Source organism: Ambystoma mexicanum, chromosome 5q, assembly GCF_040938575.1.
Source record: "Ambystoma mexicanum isolate Mex_15411 chromosome 5q, UKY_AmexF1_1, whole genome shotgun sequence".
Classification (NCBI taxonomy): Eukaryota; Metazoa; Chordata; class Amphibia; order Caudata; family Ambystomatidae; genus Ambystoma; species Ambystoma mexicanum.
The window spans coordinates 46,779,195-46,800,294 of NC_090933.1; the positions used below are offsets into that span (position 1 = coordinate 46,779,195).

General features: G+C 47.2%; 1 protein-coding gene across 2 annotated transcripts in view; it reads left to right on the forward strand.

Annotated features, from left to right (window-relative positions):
- Positions 1-21,100, forward strand: part of TBC1D7 (TBC1 domain family member 7) — a 474,622-nt gene that overhangs the window by 400,200 nt on the left and 53,322 nt on the right. For both annotated transcript variants that reach the window (XM_069620493.1, XM_069620492.1), the window contains exon 7: positions 11,345-11,474. In XM_069620493.1, coding sequence (XP_069476594.1) covers positions 11,345-11,474 — 130 coding nt within the window. The remainder of the gene's footprint in view (positions 1-11,344; positions 11,475-21,100) is intronic.

The following is a 21,100-nucleotide window of genomic DNA, read 5'->3' on the forward strand; positions in this document are numbered from 1 at the left end:
GCCTTGCCACCTCCCATGGTAATGTGTAGTGTGTACTGCTTTGTATTCATTATTCATGAGCTTGTGAATCCATGCCAGACCCCATGCTGGAGAAGGTTTAAGTTACTTACCTCTAACTATTGTTCTCCAACATGGGTCTGGCATGGATCCACATACGAACCCTCCGCCTGGCCCTTTTGCGGCTCTTCCTGGTCATTCTGACACTTTACGTGCTTACCAAATCTGACAATAGCTGCCAGAGGTGGGGCTTAGGGAGACGACTGTCATTTGATGGGGATCTATGACCCAGAGAATAGTGATTGGTTTAGAGGAGAAATATAGTTTTAAAGTGAAAGTGAAACAGTTTTTTCTTTTACAGAGGATTCCCTGCCTCACGGGGAATATTCATGAGCATGTGAATCCATGCCAGACCCATTCTGGAGAACAATAGTTACAGGTAAGTAACTTAAACCTTATTCTGTTTGTGATTGAATTTACAAGGATGGATGAAGGGGAATATTACATAGATATAATTTTACTTTTTAAATGAGACAAAAACTTTGTAACCTTTAGGCTTGGTGTTGAAGAAAAATGCGATTTTGGCTAGCAGTATTTATACAATTAAATCTGCATTAACTATTGAACTTTGGAGGCAAGTGCTAATTCATTCCTTGGTTTCTAGGTGTGGTTTTTCAACATGTAGTGAACCCAGTGATTTTCTTGTTTGTTCTATTTTACTTCTCTGTCTTTGCCCTACTAGACGCACATTTTGATTTTGTGTATTCCTTGCGTGCACCAGGCAGAATCAACTACATTTGGGCGCAAATGTTTGCTATAGTTTACATTTTGACTGAGAAAGCTGCTGTGGCCGGTATCACTTTGGTTCACTTGAATAGAAAGGTTGTTAGTGCTTTTCTGAAGCCTTCTAACGATGGGCATGACCGGATGGTCAATGGTAGTTGATTCCATAGCTTCAGTCCAAACACTGAGAACCTTCTATCACCCTTCGAAGTCTGTTTAGACCGATGGATGTTCATCAACAATTTATCTCCCGAACAGAGATCTCTAAGCGGTGGATCCTGGCACTCAGATATTTTGGTGCCAAGTCATAAAAACATTTGAACATGAGACATGCCACCTTGAACTTGACCCGATCCTCCACCATCAGCCAATGAAGCGATCTACGGGGGGGTAGAGACATGGTCCGTTTTTCCCAGATGGGCAATTAACCTAACTGCCGCGTTCTGGGCCCTCTGAAGTCTCATCTGTTTTGCTGGAATTTCTGCCAGTAGAGTATTGCGAATTTCTGCCAGTGGAGTATTGCAGTAGTCTAGATGAGAGTTAGTTAACGCCCCTACGACTACTGGTTGATCTTCAATTGCCACAAAAGGAAGGACATTCCTGAGCATACGTAATGAGTAGTACACAGCCTTCACTTAAGCACCTACCTGGGCTTCACTGCCCAGGTTGTCCTGCCATATACATCCCAGATTCCTTACTTTCTTTGAGAACTGGAGTTCTTCACCCAGAATCCGCTGGATTATATTTTGTTTTTCAGCCCTCATCTTATTCCCTGGTCCAAAAAGTATTACCTCAGTTTTGGCTGCGTTGAGCTGTAACTGGTTACATACCATCCATCTTTTGATCTCAGCTACGTTGGCCGTTTCCACATAGACCTGGGTATCAACAGCATAAGAATGGAATGTTAATCCATGCTTTCTCAATGTGACCCCCTAATGGGCAAATGTACAAATTAAAAATCCATGGCGAGAGTGCTGAGCCTTGTGGGACCCCACATCTTAACCATAGTAAGTCTGAAAGGAAGCCCCCCAGTATTACCCGCTGGGACCTATCTCTCTGGAAGGATCTAAACCAGTCTACCACAACTTTTGAGGCTTTCCCGATTTTCCCAATACGTTGGAGAATAATTTTATGGTTGATCGTATCGAAAACCGCAGATGTGTCCAGCATCAACAAAATTGTAGATCCTCCCCCATCTGCAGCTTGCAACGGGTCATTCTGGACTGCCAATAAGGCAGTCTCTGTTCCATTATTGGGGCGAAACCTTGACTGACATTCGTCCAGGAGGCTCTTGCTGTCTACAAAATCCTGAACTTGACCGCAAACCACTTTCTCTAGGATTTTAGTAGGCCAGCATAGATTGGATCCTGGGAAATCGTTTTTTTTTAGAATAGTGGGGTCCGAATTAGGCTTCTTCAGTAGGGGCTTCACCAGTGCTCCTTTCAGGGCACTAGGGACATACCCTTCAATGTATGAAGATTATACAAGTGTGGCCATGCGTATTGTGTAATGTTTTTGAAGCTGTTATACCGTTTCCTGAGAAAATGGACCCAAGTGATCCATGGCATTAAATGTTCCTTGATGACAAGATATGGTGGTGTTAAGAAGTGTTGTGCTCTCTTCAAGGACTTGTACCAAACCACAGTGGGACATCCTGATCAGTTCATTACCAAGAGATGTCTACTCTTGGATTGTGTAATATCTTGGAAGCCATTATACCTTTTGATAAGGAAATGTACCTAAGTGCTCGATTGCATGAAGAAGTTGTATAACTGCGTATAGATATGAAATTGCAAAGAGCACTTCTACAGTCTTTAAAGACTTGAACTATACTGTGGTGGGGACGTCCACGTCAATTCTCATTATTAAGTGATATTATATACAGGATGCTCTAGATGTGGTTATGCAACATGTGGGCGGACCCATTTTGTTTTTTATGTATTTTACTTGTCTGTCTTTGCCCTGCTAGACACACGATGTGTAGAGAGATCTACTGGTGTGTGCTGATGGATTGCGTAATGTGTTTAAAGCCATTATACCTTTGATGAGCAAATTGACCCAAGTGCTCAATGGCATGAAAAAATGACGGCGCCAAGACGAGTGTTGTGCCTTCTTGAAAGAGTTGCCCCACGCCGCGGTCAATTCTTATTTGCAAATCAAACCGAACAACACACATATCTGCCAACAGTAGATGGTAGCCAAAGTCAGACAGTTGTGTTAGTGTTACAATAATCAAGCAATAGGAACTTTCCCTGCTGGGAAACCGGCCTTGTAGTTAATTAGAACTAACATGTGGATACTTTTCCAAATTAAAAGAAAATTGCCACAATCATTAGATGCAACAGTTTCCTACAGTGTTTGGCTAGTTAAGTGGCAGCAAATGCACTGTGGTCCAAATACATAACAGTTTACGTGAGATTGCTCACTAGAGCGTCAGCTCTTTGATTATTGAGATATTGACTACCTCCTTGTCTGTCAGGGACCTCCGGAGAGAGCACGCCCAATGTACAGGTTTAGCATGTGTTACATGTTGTACTTTCTTTCAAGTGATAAAGGGCCTTGTTTCAGCAACTGTTAATGTGCATAGATGCAAAGCTTTTCTACTACACACCACTAGGTGCACACTGCAAAAGTTCATATATCAAAAGTATTTGCTCAGCATGAGTATTTGCTTTTTGTTTTGTAAACCAATATGTACATTTTTTATTAAAAGTGTTTGGCTGGATAGAAGACAGATATGAATTTGAAGAGCGGCAGATTTACCCATTCTATTCGAAGGACATTCCTTCATGCATTAGTTATTTTTACCTGCACATATAAATGTTTCAGGTTTTTGAGATAGAAATATGGTCATGGTAGTATTTGGGGTGGCAGTAAGTCATAAGAAATACTTATCAGTACAAAATCTGCATCTTTCTTGAAACTTCCTCAGCGGCGTGAGTGCTTCACATGAGCTGTTGTTGTTTGGTTGCCTTGTCTATCTCATATGGAGTGCAATGGCTCCTCTGAGCTATGTCCATTGATTAGTTTAAAGATGCCCTGACTGAGAGAGAGAAGGTAAGTAGAGCGCGGTCATCAATTAATGACTACGTCTAGCATGTTTAATGATAACCTTTGCGACTTGTGTTTTTGACACATTAAATGCATGCTGGAGCCAAGGACTTCATTTCACCAAAATGCCAGGGGTAGCGGAAGTGGCATCACATGTACTGTGACCCCTGATGTCATCACAGGAAGTCATGTCACTGGACCACACCCCCAAGTGACATCACGGAAAGTGATGCAACACGACCTTTCAACCTTTGCCAAAACGGAAGTGGCATCACATAGCATTGTTTCCAAGTACACTATGAAAAATATGGTCACGATATCACTGTAAAGTGATATACATTTCATACAAGAATGGATCGCCATATGTATCATTAATATCAGTGTGTATAGGCCCTTATTACCAAATCACTGTGAATGCAAGCAGACGTCCAAGGCCAAACGATAATGATGTGTTATTATATAGCACTTACACTTAAGCGCTTCATATAAAACAAATATACATACAATATATCCCAACCAGTTGGATGAAAGGCTAAGTTAACCTTGCCAGGAGCCAAACCTGCAGATCACATGCACATTGCAGCAGTGATCGCTCAACCCAATGAGCTATCTTGATGACGGGTATAGCTAACAGAAAACCAGCCACTCCAGTAACAAAGAGCCACATGCTGCTGGCCACAGTGCAGGATCCTCTTAAATATATATATATTATTATTTTTTACAGGTAGCAAGGGAGATAACAGGGGTATCAGGGGTAGCAAGGGAGACCTTGACGTCCCTGGTAAAGGCATGCAAATTAAGAGATGCGCCATAGAAAACATGACCAAGATTCATCTCTGAGGTGCGAAGTGTGTGTACCGGCAATTGATTGAGAAACAGTGACGGTAAGAGCGGCAAATTAATGATCCTCCTCCAAGAAAACAAATGACTAGATAGGCCTGTTGGTGTTTTGCTTTCCATGTGCGCGTGAGACACTTCCCATGGCTCTCTTCTGCATACTGCGTCAGTTTTTGCCTTCAGTGGAAAGTGACTCATGGATTCATCAAAATGTGTACTGTGCCGCACAGCACACGTTGGCAGCAGTTATACCGCCCATCTCATAAAGTGACAAATCCAATTGTAACAAAGCCAATGAACGAGGCTTGTGTTATGGTGTCAGTGCCCAGGGCACGGCTGTCGTGTAGCCAATGTAAGTGGACTTAGGCAGCGCAAAGGTGATTTGAAGCATTGATTGTACTTGTATTTGTTGCGGAAACGCTGCAGAAGTGACTAACAGCAGTGACTGGAGCAAACCCTTTACAGGTTTCTCTAAATACATTAGGGCAAGGGGGTTCATCAGTAGATTGAGATCCGGTTGGTGGGGCAAGTTTAGTATGTTCAACAAGGCAAAGGAGGTGGGCGAGACTTCGCGAGGCGATGGTAGCAATCCCTTCCATGGAAAGGAAGTGGTGTTTCAGGGCCGCTTTAAATGTTGGTATGTTGGGCAGCTTCTCTAATACTGCTGGGTAACTGCAGTAATCTGTCCTTAACAGGTGTATTTGCAAGCCAGTTGGAGAGCAGGTGACCATGCTATACTCTTGCATCCCGTCCCCTTTCCTCCATACTGTATGGGTGTCCCTTCGAAGGGACGGGAGACGGAACCTTTTTCACCAGAAAAAAACGTCTTCCCCTTTAAGTGTAGACGGGCAGGGGCGCGGCCCAGGGAGCATGCGCTGCCCTGACTCCGCCGCCACACCCCAGTCCCCTTTTCTGCCTCGACGGGAACGGGCCGAATTCACCAGCGCTCCTGGGTTTGGCTTCAGCCATGTAATTACACGCGTGGATACTTCTTCTTTGTCTTTTCTATCATTCAGGTACTCCGTCCTCGGTCTTCAGGCGTGACGCTCCTTCCCGGCACATGTCGATTTTTACAGGGTTCAGCTGGTGTCCATCCTGCAACAGGCTCTTCTCAACTTCAGACCCCCACGCCCTCTGCCTACGTTGCCTTGGCCAAGACCACGGTTGGCAATCATGTTTGTCGCGTGACTCGCTGTCCTCAAAGGCGCTGAAGAACAGACTAGCCAGGTTGAGGGAGCTCTTCCAGAAGTTGCCTCCAGAGGATCTCAAGAACTTTGTGAAGCATTGTCCCAGGTCCAAGATAATGCCGATATTTTCCAGCGCACCCCGCAAGGGAGACTCCTTCCCAGGGACTCTCCCGCATGGGCGGGACCGGCCAGGTCCTTCCACCGGCACATGCACCGAGGCTGCTACAGCTATCGGCCTTCGGGTCGAGGGTTCCTCGGATCCTCCCGGACGCAGTGTTGAGGGACCGGAAGGTTCTTGTACCGGGTCTGCACCTGAGGGGCTACGCCCTTCTACCGGCGTAATGGCAGAGGGTCTACACCGAACACCGGCAATACGTCCGAGGGGCTACGCCCTAATACTGGCAATACGTCAGAGAGGGTGCCTAAACGCAGCTCTATCGACCCCCAGGTCGAGGGCGTCACACCTACCGGGCTGAAACCCGAGGAGCAGGGTAGGCCTTGCGATCTACACGCGAGTGTCTTGGATGAGGCCGGACCCAGCAGGCTGGGCAACACGTCGCAGGCATGTGGCAGGCAGCTCGACAAAATGGCTGCCGCGCCAGACAGGAGCACCCGTCTGACACCATTCCACGAATTCGGCGAAGAACGAGTGTCGAGGTGGAACTGGTCGCAACCAGGTACGTGGCCTACACTCTTTCATATACGCAGGGCAACTTGCCAATGCGTCCATACGGACGGAGTACGCAGCGGCTCCAGCAGTCCCCCGCTACCCTGTCGTACCCCCCTGCCACCTCTTTGGCCAGTGAGGAGGTGCTCTTCGATAAATTCCTTGTCCTCATGAGGTCTCCTCAGATGGGGGTTATCATCAAGGACGCAGTCAGGGAAGTCCTCCCTGCCATGCTAGCAGCACCACAGACGCCTCCATCGGGCTCTCTGACCCCGGTGCAGCCGCCTCCTCTGGCTCCACAGCCAACTCTGCATCCTCTGACGCCTCAGCCTTTGGCTGCGGTCTCGGTACCCCAACCTCTGGCGCACATCTACCCCTCCTTCTCCACAAGATCCTCCAGATTGGCAGGACACGGGGGAGGATCCGGACACGCCATCCTCAGCCAGGGCCTTCCATGAACATCTTGCTGGCCTGGCGGAGTACCTAGGCCTCCCTCAGCCCGAGGTCGAACAGCCATCAGAGGGGGTTCTGGCTGAAGTCCTTAAAAGACGCTCCTGTGCCAGCACAGGGATTCCACTGCAAACCAATGTTGTCTGACTGGCCAAGGAGGGTTGGCTCAAACCCCACTCAGTCCAGCCGGTCAACTGACACCTGGACGCCAAGTACAGGCAGATGGAGGGGGACACACTCTTGCTCTTGACCCATCCTCAGCCACACTCCTCGGTGATCGCTGCGGCATCGCTTTACTCCAAACCTCAGTCTCCTCAGCCTCCTCCTCTGCGGTGCTGCTAGGCAAGGAGGAGATGATCTTGGAGGCTTACGGCAAGAAGATCTACTCCAACGCCTCCTTGCACCTGCGTCAGGCTAACGCAGATGCCATGCTGCTGCCGCCAACCAACGGTTATGGTGGGAAATTGCGGACTTCCTCCAGGAAATCCCCTCCCAATGCCAATCGCGCTTTAATGCAGGGCTAGCGGAGGCCAAGCTCGTGGCGCATGACCTCATGGAATCCACAGTGGCGCATATCGATACCTCGGGCCGTGCCATCTGCCTTGCCACGGACATGAGGCGCACAGCCTGGCTCCGGGTGATGAAATTCAACCTGGACGTCCAGGAGCGCATTCTAGATCTACCGTTCGAAGGGCGGACCTCTTCCACTCCTCTACGGATGAAGAGCTGGACAAAAATGAACAGCTCAAAAAAGGGCAAAGCCCTTGTCCATTCTTACAAAGACCACGCCCAAACCTTACATCCAATCTCAGCAGCGCTCAGAGAAGGGTCGTACATATGGAGGGTCCCGCAGCTTCCAGGAACGCAGATCCAGGCAACTGGACTGCTTGCCGTCTCAGAACCGGCGCAAACAACAAAAAGGGCTTTTTCCAGTCCCCTTCTTCAGCCTCCGAGGGAAAGAAGGCATGACACGCCCCTTCGGGTCCACGTGTCTCCGGTGGGGGGGCAGGCTTGCTCTCCATGCACATTTCCAGCCTCTCCTCCCTCCTCCCCTCCACTCCCACAGGTTGGGACAGCAACTCTTTTGGCAGAGATCCGGTCGCTCGTAGAGAGCCAGGCAGTGGAGGAAGTTCCAGCCTCCCAGCGAGGCTTTGGCTTCTTCTCCAGGATTTTTCAGAAGAACAACCAGGCGGGCCTGAGAGTTGTGCTGGACCTTTCCACCCTCAACCTCTCCTTAACCCTGCAAAAATTCAAGATGGTTACCCCAGATTTTATAGCAGAGACATTGGACAAGGGAGACTGGCAGCCCCATCGTTCTTTTTTACGGTTCAGGATCATGGGCTACCATTTTCAGTCTAAGGTCCTCCCGTTTGGTCTCAACTCAACCCCCAGGGTCTTTATCAAACTCATAAACGCAGTAGCGGCCCTCCTCAGAGAGCAGGGCCTCCACATCTATCCATACGTCGACGACTTGTTCACCAGGGCTACATCTGGAAGCAGTTCACCACTCCTCCCATGCCCTTATGAACACACTGCTTGACCTGGGCTTCTCGCTCAACCTCAAGAAGTCACAGCTGCTCCCTACGCAAACTCTGACGTTCCTGGAACTCATTTGGGACACATGCTCCGAGAAGGTCTTCCCGTCGGAAGACAAGATCTCGGCCATCAAGAGGGCCACTGTCCACTTCCTCAGCAGAGAGGTGACCTTGGCTTGGTGGTATTAACATCTCCTGGGTCTACTAGCAGTGGTTCTGCTAGCCATCCTGCACACGAGGCTAAGGATGAGAAGGATTCAGCTGCACTTCGCGGCCTCATGGAGTCAGGAGCGGGGCTCTCAATCCGAAATGATCAGCGTTCCTCCATCTCTCCACCCGGACCTAGCTTGGTGGTCCAGGGACTACAACCTATAGACGGGCAAGCCCTTTCCGGCTGCTTTCTCTGCAGGCCACCATCACAACAGACTCCTCGCTCGAGAGCTGGTGAGACAGGACGATCTCTCCGTCCACGCCACCTGGACTCTACAGGTGCAGGAGTACCACATCAATTGGTTGGAGCTGAACGCCATCTGGCTAGTGCTCAGAGCATTCCTACAACTTCTCAAGGGCAAGGTTGTCCTTATCCAGACAGACAACTCGACCAGCATGTACTGCGTCAACCAGCAGGGAGGCACCAGAACCCCTCCTCTGTGCAGACTGGCGATCAGCATGTGAGAATGGGCCTTGGAAAACGAAATTTACCTCTCGGCAGTCCACCTCACGGGCGAATCCAACCTGGAGGCGGACAGGCTCAGCAGGCTAGGAGCGGACAATTACGAGTGGCAGCTAAACAACCTCGTTATTCAGGAGATCTTCAAAAGGTGGGGTCTCCCCCAAGTGGATCTCTTTGCCACCTGGCACAACAAGAAGTGCCCCCAGTTTGCATCCTGGCAGTGTCAAGGCCCCAGCTCTCTGGGCAACGCATTTCACCTCCAGTGGACCGGCATGAAGGCCTACACCTTTCCGCCCACTCCCCTGATCCACAAGATACTTTGCAAGCTCAAGGAGTCGCTCCAGCTCCGCATCATTCTGATTGCTCCATGGTGGCCGGCCAGACCATGGTTTTCGGAGCTCCTCAGCCTCTCGGAGGGGCCCCCGATACACCTCCCGACGGGCCCAGCACATCTTCTGGCGCAGCAGGGGGGCAGTATCATCCACCCTGCATCAGGGAAGCTAGCCCTTACAGCGTGGCACCTGAGCAGGTAACGCTTCGGCACCTTAGCCTCTCACAGGCCAATCTGGAGATCATACAGGGCGCCAGGAGCAAAGCCACCAGGGCCCAGTACAAGAGAAAATGGACCAGGTTCTGCCTCTGGGCAGACTCCAGGGGAATTGACCCTTTGGCCTGCAATCTGGACGACGTGCTCTCCTTTTCGGCGCACCTTGTTCATTCGGGTGTACAGGTCAACACCTGCCGTACATACCTTGCAGCCATTGGGGCTTACATGAACTCGGAGGAAGGCATTTTTTCCTCCTCCAACCCTATCATCAAACACCTGACCGGTCTCGCGAGGCTCTACCCGCACATCAAGAGACCCCACCCAGTGTGGGACCTGAATATAGTCTTGGGCTCCCTGGCACACAAAACATTCGAGCCAATGGTGTCCGTGAGCATTAGGCTGGTCACCATTAAGACGGCCTTACTAGTCGGTCTTACCTCGGCTCACAGAGTCAGCGAAATTCAGGCACTGGTCGCCTCAGAACCATATACCACCTTTCACAGGAACGAAGTAGTCATGCAGATGCACCCGGCATTTCTACCCAAGGTTCCATCTGCATTTCACTTGAACGAGGAAATGGTCCTTCCGACGTTCTTTCCCGATCCCAAGCAGGAAGCACAGAGAGTGCTGCACTGCCTGGATGTCAGGTACACCCTGAAATTCTACTTGGACAGGACCAAGAGCTTCCGCAAGTAGGACGCCCTGTTCGCCACTTTTGGCGGCTCGAGGCCAGGCTATCAGGCCTCGAAGACTTCCATATCCAGCTGGATGGTCTCTGCCATCAAAGAAGCGTACGAGGGCCAGCACAAGCCGCTCCCGGCCAACATGCATGCCCACGCAGTCGGGGCCAAGACAACGGCCGTCGCATTCCAGCACCATGTCCCTTGGCAAGTCATAAGCAGGGCGGCCACTTGGGCCTCTCCCTCGGCTTTTTGCAAGCATTACTGTTTGGATGCCGGCTCTAGACCTGATGCGGCTTTCGGACAGGCGGTTCTCAGGAACCTATTTGCTTAAGGAGGGTCTCCTCTCCACCCTGGGGCTACAATCGATTTTAATCGCCCATACAGTATGGAGGAAAGGGGACGGGACGTAAGAGTAATTCTAAGTTACTCACCGTAGTGACTAACGTACTCTTAGTCCATAGTCCCCTTTCCTCCATACGTCCCACCAACCTCCCCCCTAATAATACTGGTGTCATTAGGCAATGGTAAAATCTATTGTCGACGAATGGGGACTGAGGTGTGGCGCCGAAGGGCAGAGTCAGGGCAGCTCATGCTCCCTGGGCGGCGCTCCCGCGCGCCTCTAAATTTAAAGGGGCAGAAGGTTTTTTCAGGTGAAAAAGGTTCCGTCTCCTGTCCGTTGGAAGGAACGCAAATACAGTATGGAGGAAAGGGGACTATGGACTAAGAGTACGTTAGTCACTACGGTGAGTAACTTATAATGCACTTCGGGCCACAATGCAGCCTTTTTTCCATGCCAAAGCTCTGCCGAATGTGACCCTTTATTTTGGAGATAAATCTTTAGAGATTAGTTGGTGCAAAGTTTTTTGTTTTTCAGACAAATTTTCGGCACTACCTTTCAATGTTTTAGTACATTTACATTTCAATTATTTTGTAGGGTTTGGGACAAAGTCATTAGTGGTTCTTGCAAGATCCTGGTCTTTGTTGCTGTGGAAATTTTAGTCAACTTCAAAATGAAACTACTGGCACTAAATACTGCTGAATGTATTGCACAGTTTCTGCAAAATGTAAGTATTTTGATCAGCTATTTGTCTGGGTGATGAAATAAAATCACACTTATTGTCGAATTGCATCAGCAACTATACATGAGTACATGAGGATGCAAACTAGTGCTTTTTGTTTTCATAAAGAGCAAAATGTGTCTTGTTAATTTGATGTACATATGTGTCTTTGTTTTTTATTTCAAATGTCATCAAGTCAGATAGATTACAAGAAGTAAGAAAGGCAGAAATCACAACAGACTGCAAATCAAAAACCCCTGTAGCTCTCTCCTCCTTCCCTTCTTCCCTTTTCCCTCCCACTCCAACTCTAATTCAGCGAGAGGTATTGTGTCTTGTTGGTGTAGAATTATTGACAGGCTAAGTTCAAATCCAGAAGTGTTAGCCTTTGTGGGCACCACGGCTGGTTTTAATAGTTTTTAAGAAAGGCTAGAACTTTGAACCAGCCTTGTCGGAATGCATTTAGATTATTTTGCAGTGAGTGAGTCATCCATTCGAGAGCCACAAACTCTCACACTTTATGGACACATTTGTGAATTATGCGTACCCGAGAGCTTTTCCAGTTTTGTGCTATGAGAAGCCATGTGGCCGCCAGGAGGATCACTGTGGCTTTCCTGGTTATTTGAGCTCGGAGTGCCACATAGCGAGCAGGTAGAAGGTAATCGTGTTAGGCCGTGGGAAGTCATAGACCACTGATAATATATGCTTCAGTGTGTTCCAAAACCCCTGCATGGGCATGACCACATTAGGTGCTGCCAATCTCCACGGTCCCCACATCCCTTCCAACATTGCGTCGATGGTGTGTGTATTGTAAGGGTTCAGAAGTAAGACTCTGACACAAAGGTGACATAGTTTTGGTTATAAACTTTTATTAACCAGAAAAAGGGTTGGAAAAACAACCTCTGTCCCTAAAGCTAAGAGGGGGTTTCCCTGCCTCAAAGAAATCTAAGGAAAACGTCAGGATGTCAAATAAATGTTCACTGTCATGTCTAAAAACCCTACTTGTGACCATAACATTAATAACTTAAATCGAATGTGCAAGCACGCTCTATTCACAACTAACTTGATGACAGTTGTTGCCAACAGAAAGTTCCAAATGTCTCTGGTTGCCAATACACAAAATAAGTGTTCCTTTTTCTACAATTCCAATGACCTGTTCCTTCTTATGTCGTTTCCTTTACTTCGCAAAAATACTACAAAAGAAAGCACCCTGTTCACCCAGCCAGAGAACTTGTCTCCACTTCCCTAGACTTTTCAAAACATTCCCCTAAAATGCACTGCAAAAGGTCCCAGCTTTCCTGTTAACACCTTTTCTTTGTTTCCAAAGGGGGTCGGGGAGGTTAGGTGTTGCCTGGTTCACTCTCTTGCCAAACATAAATTATAATAGATAGTCTTTATTAATCTCCTCCTTTTATCTCCTTGGGTCCCAGACCCTGGGCCTTCTTGAATGAGCTTCACCTTGTTCTTCAAACTTCAAATGGGTGGGAGTCCAAGACTCGCAATTATTTATTATACCAGCTTGGGGTACTCTCCTGCCAAGCATATGTTCCTTGTCTGTTTCTTTTGCTTCCAGGGTCCCAGACCCTCTTATTCTCTGGATCTCATATGGGTGCATGTCCCAGACTCACAATTATGTCTCTTTCCTGCTTGGGTTACTCTCCTACCATGCATACAATTGTTTCTTTCTCCCTCTTGTTACTCTCAGGGTTCCAGACCCTCTTATCTTGTGCTCTGTAGTTGTTCCTGATTCCTTCTGGACCTCTTAACACCCCTCTGACCGCATACCTGTTTGCGTCTTCTGAGCGGTGGTGCTATGCTGTGAGGCTCTTGTAGTGCTCGGTGGCTCTCTTGAGTCATTTACTGCTTCCTTCTCGATGTGGTTTCTGTCTCCAGCCGCATTCAGGTTTCTCCTCCCGTCGGCGGTTGCTCCACCGGTCATTGCTTCCTTCTCGGGCTGCGGTTTTGGTCTCCAGCAGCTCGTCAGACTTCGGAACACCCGGAGGGTTTCATGGGCAGCAGTCGGCATAGTCGTTCTGTCCTGGACTACCTTTGTGCTCCCATTTGCCTATGTGCACGCCATCTCGTGGTGCGTCTCCCTGTTTGAAGGGTTGGCATCTCTCTGGTTTCCTCCCCATCTTGGTTTCCCTCTGCTATTTTGTATTGCCTTTGACCAATCAAGTGCAGTGAGAGACTAGACCGGTCAGTCCGGTTCTGTGGCGTGATCTTCATACTCCTGGTCAAATTCTATTACACATTACTGGCATTGGCACTATATAGAAAGCAAATTGTGTTCTCTGGTGTCTTAGTCCGGTCTAACATACTGGCTTGGCTGACTTTACAATAAAAGGTATTGGCAGTGGTTGGACAGAGGGAAGGAGAGTTTGGCTTTGGGAAAGAAGGAGGGTGCAATAAAGCTGAGGAATACCACATTCTCAGGGGGGTGGTTGTCTTCTCGAGTGGGATCCTCCCCCTGTGCACCACCCCCAAGGGGACTATTGTACTGTGGAAGAACCCCACTGGCCCCATGGGAAAGGTCTCCCCCTAGGGGAGAAGAGACGTCATCCACAGACAGTATATCTCACTAGGTTTGGCTCCTGTATCGTGCCATTGCAGTATCATTTTATACCGGATTTCCCGAATTTTGAATGGCTTTGGCCAGTTTGGGAATATTTCTACATATCCTTCCCATTGGCTTTTCGTTGAGGTGCTTCGTAGTATACTCTGAAGTTTGGTAATGACTTGCCGTTTTTATGTCTGGATGTCGTTAAAATAGTTTGAAATTCTTGGTTTTTTATGTTTACACACAAATGTACCCATTTCATTTACTAGTTCTTTAAAAAACATGTTAGGTAGCTGAATTCAGTCTTGGAAGTATCAATATCTTAATTGTCGCTATCCTCCCTAACCATGAGATATGCAAGGAGTTTTACCTTGTTAGGTCAGCTTTTGTGTCCCGGTGGATTGGCAGATAATTGAATGGATATGGGGTCTCTAGTGATTTAGTCAGTGTGACCCCTAGGTACCGAATTCCCACTTTTGACCATTTAAAATTACTGATACCCAAACCCAGTAAGGATCTGACTAAATGCGGATCAGACCGCCCTATTGCCTTGATCAACATAGGTGCAAAAATCTATTTTAAGATACTAGCTAGCAGACCGGAAGGGATCCTCCTGAGAACTATCGCAGAGTAGGAGTCTAGCTTTTGTGAGTGGATGCCAAACCTTTGACCACATTCGCAGGGCAGCCCATCTTATTGAAAAATCACAGAAGGTAAACGGCTGTATTTTGCTATCTCTAGACACAGAAAAAGCAGTTGACCGGGTTCAGTGGTCATTCCGTTTCGCTACTCTGAGGGATGGGATTTGGGGACTACTTCTTAAAAATGCTGCGGGCTAACTATGTCAACCCCATGGCCCAATTGATGGTGAACAATACCTTTTCAGGCATATTTTACCCTCACATGAGCCACGAAGCAGGGATGGCCCTTATCTTCCCTCTTGTTTGCTATATTCTTGGAGCCCCTGTTGATTAGACTTAGGGAAACAGAAGAGGTTAAAGGAATACCATTTGGGGGCAGAGCACACAAAATAATGGCATTCGCTGAGAATATTCTTCTAGCGCTATCGGTCCCGCAGGCAATCCATAGAGAATTAGAGCACTTCCAGAGGATAGCGGAATTAGGTCAACTTTGATAAGTCCGAAATTCTCAACTTGAACCCTCCAAGGTCAGGAACTACAGGAAAAACAAGTAAGCGCTCCTATATCCGCTTCTCCCATTGACGGGGTGATTTGTCCTCAGGGGTCGGAAGGAGTTAAAATGACTAGTTAGTATTGGTGCTAAAGTTGTCGTGAAGGTCTTATAAAACCTAGCGGGTGTACCCGTGCTTCGCGCAGCGATTCCTACTTCAGTCCTAGTTGGAAGTTTATTTAATGAAGTAAACCAATGCTGCTTTGTGGACAGTATTGCTGGTATTTCCTGTAGGAGCCAGTGTGAACAAATTGTCTTTATTTCCAACTCTGGAACAAGCCACACAAAGCTGATCATGAGAAATGCATGATTCACATTAATCGGTTCCACCTACTTTGAGTTGGAGCGTTGAGATTGTGCAGCAACATTAGTGTTGTCCCTCTCTAAAGCAGAGGCAGCAGCAACCTCAACATAAGTGTCGGGCTGAAGCGTGTAAGCCTTGTACTGTTGAGATGGCATACATTCATCAGCTTCCGTGGGAAATGCATTTTCTGTAAATATCGTGAGAGATTTGCCACAATGTGACGGAAGACGTCATTGCGGACACTATTGAAAAGAGATGCACCATTTCCGGTCACCCTCACTACTACAAAAGCACTGTATTGTGTCACCCGCATAACTTCAAAAGTGAGTGCCGCAGATGTCAGCTAGAATGCTGATTGTGTGGAAAGTTTAGGAACAATGAACTGCTTAAGTTTATATGAACTACTTAACTTCAGGAACAATGAACATAGAACTACTGCATAACTATGGCACGAAGAGCCATATGGCAGGATTAAGCATTGAATACCGCTTAACAAAAGAATATACTTGTTACATTGTCTACACCATGGAGCATACCCACATGCCAAATTTCAGGTTTGTAACATGTTGGGAAGTATGCCGAACATTTCGAACAGACACACACATATCCAAGCATTGCAGACTGCAAACATTACAATAATGTATGTGTTATATGTTTTACATGGAACCTACCCACACACCGAATTTCAGGTTTGTAGCATGTTGGGAAGTATGCTGATCATTTCAATCACACACTCGCACATATCCACACATTTCCCTTTTATATATAGAAAGAGATTTCTGCAACACCATCGGGATCTGGGGATTTATTAATGGGTACATTTCCTATTACCTGGATTTCTTCCTGTTGAGTTATTTCCTCTGCCAACATTTCCTTATCTGCTTCGATTTGCAATGCGGGCAAAGAGTTTAAGTATTCTGCTTGGGCATCACTCATTGGGGAATCAGAGGAGTAAGAAATTCAGAATTTGTGTTTTGCCATGTTCCCCCTTCAAATAAATTGTGGATAACTGTTTTTCCAGTGTAAACACACACATATGCTTTCATTGTTTCATTGTGTGCATAAGGAGGGTAATATCTCTCAGCGCAATTTGTTATGAACACTTTCCGGAGAATAAAGATGAATCTGTTATTCCAGTAATATCTAACATTTCTACAAGTCAAAATTATTGTAGTCAATCATGCAATGCTTTTTCAGGGACTCTTTGCACATCCTTACCCTTTCTTTTCTTGCCATAAAGCTTTGATTTGTGAAAACGACCTTTTGAATGAATTGTGTCCTCCCACGTATTCCTCATTTTAGATATTCGTATCGTCAGCTTTGCTACTTCGGGAAAAAAATAATTCGACACCAGAGGGCGCCATGCTCGATAATGTGGCGTCGATGTCCCTCGAGGGCTGCCGTAGAGTGACGACATCATCCGCAGTATAAATGGCTCGAGCCATGCCCGCTGGCTTCAGTTCCGTTTTTTCCGAAAGATTTTGCTTCTGTGTATGAAAACAGCACTTCAGTCTTTCGAGATGTCTTCATCATCTAACCATTCTACCCCTAAAACTGGCTTTAAAAAGTGCCAGAAGTGCGGGAAGAAAATGTCTATAACTGATCCCCATCGAGTTTGACTCTGGCGTCTGGGTCCAGACCATCGAGTTGACGAATGCGGTTCCTGTCAGGCTATGACGAATGAAGCTCTCAAGGAACGACAAGGTAAATTAGCAGTGGGGGAGGAATCTTCAATGGCCTCTTCGAAGAAAAATAAGGACTCATTCCCGATCTAAATCCAAGAAATCTAGGTGGAGGAGTCGGTCAAGAAAATGTTCGTCTTCTTCGAAGAAGGTGAAGAAGAGGCGTCCCCGATCTCCCTCTTCTTCTTTGTCTTCTGATTCAGGGTTTATCACTTGCCCTTCAAAGCATGATTCCCCTAGAAAATGGGAGGCTTTTAGAGCCTCAATGATACGAATCTTAGAGAATGCGGCCCAACCCCCTCGAAGAAATCACGTGAAGAGCATGCCCCAGCTCATTCTAAGGATGACAGAGGAGGGTCAGAACTAGACGCTCTAAATCCGGCAAAATCATCAAGGGTGTCGTTAAGAGAAACCTCTCTGATACCTCATAAAAAGAGCAATGCAGGCCGATTGGTGCATAAACCAAAGGCGACACCAGACAAAATGGCATCAGGTGCCAAACCATCATCGAAACCTGTGTCGACGGTCTCCTCGACGCCTTTATCGAAGACTTACTCGACATCAGTGTCGAAGGTGGCGTCGACACCTTCCTCAACGGCGCTTACATCTAAATCTCCTTCGACTTTATCAAAGCCAGCGTCGACAATATTGACGCCATCGACACCTTTGTCACGGGCAACATTGATTCCAGCATCAGTATTGACGCCTTTGGCATAACCAAGGTTAATGCCCTCACAAACCACGTGTAAAATGTGTCACCCTGTGCTAAGGAAAGACTTTCAAGTCTATGGCCTCTATTTATGAGAAGATTTCCCCTTTTGGGGTAAAATATGGTACAAGGGATGTTCCTGAAGAACTAATTGACACTCAATCCAAAATGTCTGACCTCAATGACTTTCTGCAAATAGCTAGTGGTATAGACACGTCACCTGAATTGGAATTTGACAAACCTGACCCAGCTGATCATGCAGACTCAGCTTATAGAAATATTATGAATAGGGTGGTGGAGTTGATGGGGTGGAACAGAAATTCACCCACCTACGAACAGAATGACATGACGGAAATTCTTATTCAAGGTCCTCAAAAGGATCCTGTTCTTCCTTTTCACACACCACTTCAAAGGAAGGTTATGGCCGTATGAGAAACCCCAGAATCTGGACCAGCGGTGAACTAATATTTTGCTAGGAAATATAGTCCTCCTTCCTCTGACCCTGACTATTTAACTAAGCATCCTACTCCTGAAAGCTTAGTAGTCCAGGCAGCTACATCCACTACACAATCAGCATACCCTTCTATTCCCCCAGATAGGGACGATAAGAGAATTGATGCCTGATCTTGCAAGTATTGCTTTAAAGTCAATACATTTGACTTGCACCCTTGCAAGATTCACATACACCCTGTGGGATTGTATTAGTGCGGTGGCTGAACACATTCCTGAGGGCGAGGAATGAGACGGCTTCCTTGCGATTGTGAAAGATTGAAAGGAGGCTATGGGGGCATGCCTTCAATCAGGACGGGACACTGCTGACAGCATCAGCAGGTTCATGGCGTCTAGCACAGTGCTACGCAGGTTTGCGTGGCTGAGAAAGTCAGACTTTGCACCGGATGTGCAGGCCCGACTTCTCAATATGCCATCTGATGGCTTGAGGTTGTTCGGCAGCAAGGCGGATTAAAGTTTGGAGAAGCTGCAGACCTCTATGGCGGCAGCTAAGTCACCTAACGCCTCCTTACGTCAACCTCAGCAACACTCTTACTCAGGCTCATCTTCCTGGAGGGGTTGTCCTTTTCGTTTTTATTCTTCATTTGGAAGAGGAAGAGGGCAGGCTAGTCAAAGAGGAAAAATGCCCTCAGGGTGGAGGACGAGAAAAAGGTGCTAGATCATCCCAAGCAGCGGCATCTGCCCCCTCAGCCGCTGCTCCAGGCACCGCAAAGCCGCTATGAGGCCTTGACCCACAAGACCCTGCTGGGAGGCAGGATCTCTCAGCATCTGAACGTATGGTGCGGCATTACTTCAGATGCTTGGGCAATGGAAACAGTGGCTCAAGGTTACTGCCTTACTTTTCAGAAAAGGCCTCAAGACCATCCACTGGGATACAACACTGTCAAAATTCCAGATCCGCTCCTGTTGCAGGAAATTTTGATCCTGCTAGAGAAAGGTGCAATAGAACATGTACCTGTAGCGGAGAGGAACAAGGATTGGTATTCCCCATACTTCTCATCCCAAAGAAGACGGAGGATTGAGACCCATCTTGGACTTAAGAAACTTGAACAAGTTCCTCAGGAAGGACAAGTTCAAGATGGTAACCCTTTCTCAGATCCTTCAGGCTCTCCAACTCCAAGACTGGTTGGTATCATTGGACCTTCAGGATGCTTACTTTTATGTGCCAATCCATCTCAAGCACAGGAAATACCAGAGGTTTGCGAGTGGCAGCTCTCCCCATCAGTTTCGAGTTCTGCCATTCAGGTTAACCTCTGCCACAAGGGTTTTCACCAAGCTGACGGCGGTAGTGGCAGCAAGTCTCAGGAGAGGGGGTATTCATGTCTACCCTAACCTGGACAATTGGTCAATCGGGGCATGTTCACCCGAACAGGCCCAGGAACATCTGAGCATGACCTGCCATTTCTTACACAGACTGGGCTTCTCCCTCAGTTACAAGAAGTCAAATATGATACCATTCTAAAAACTCCAATTCATCAGAGCAGTCCTGGATTCTTCTTCGGCACAGGCTCGCCTCCCGAGGTGAGAGCTCATCACATTCTGCAGATGGTCACAAAGTTCCAGAATGCCTAGCATCTGCCGGCCGTCGATGTTTCTGAGGTTGCTTGGTCTCATGGCATCCTGCATTTTTCTGGTGCCAGAGGCCAGATTGGGAATGAGATCCCTTCAATGGGCTCTCAGGACTCAGTGGTCCCAATTTTCGGGCACTATTTTATTTTATTTTTTTTTTTTATTTGTTACACGCCCAAACCCTCGGGTGTCACGGCGTGGTTAAAAGACAGCTTAGCAATTAGTAAAGTTCAAAAACATTACATTCGTTCCATTACATGATATAAATTACAGAATATTCAAAACATTATACAATAGCCTAAGTATTCACAGCAGTATAAGATGGATGGGGTCCTATCTTTGGGTGCTAATATTGGTTGAATAACCAGGTTTTTAACTGTTTCTTAAAGATCGTGAAGGAAGATGCTTTTTTAATATGGATGGGTAGGGTGTTCCAGTGTTTAGGGGCTAAAGTGGTGAAGCTGCTGCCCCCTGCTCTTGTGTTTTTGAATCGGGGGGGGGGGTCCAGGAGGAGTTTGTCATTGGATCTAAGTAGTCTCATGTCGGATTTGGGATGCAGAGTGTTGTTGAGGTAGACAGGTCCTTTTTTGGTAAGGCATTTGTGGGTGATGCATAATGTTTTGAAGATAATTCGGGCTTTGATAGGGAGCCAGTGGGCATTTTTCCTAATCTTGGATATGTGGTCTGATTTTTTTATGCCTAGAGCGGCCCTCAGGACTTTATTTTGCAAAAGTTGCATTTTGGCTAGGTTGGTGTTAGATGTGCCCAGTAGTAATACATTACAGTAATCCAATTTCGATAGGACCAGTGCTCTGGCTAGGGTGAGGCAATTTGCTGGGGTCAGAAATTGTCTGCTGAGCGCAATTAATTTAGAGGTGTAGGCCGTGGAGGAGGAAAGTACATTGATCTGTTTAGTCATGGTCAGGCTGGCATCGATGTACACGCCCAGTGTTTTTACTTGCTTTAACACTGGAATATTGGTACCGTCGATATTGATGATTGAATATTCTGGCTGAAGGGTTGCTATTTTGGCTGGAGATCCTACGATGAGGACTTCTGTCTTCTCATCGTTAAGACATAGGCTGTTTAATGCCATCCAGTTTTGTATGA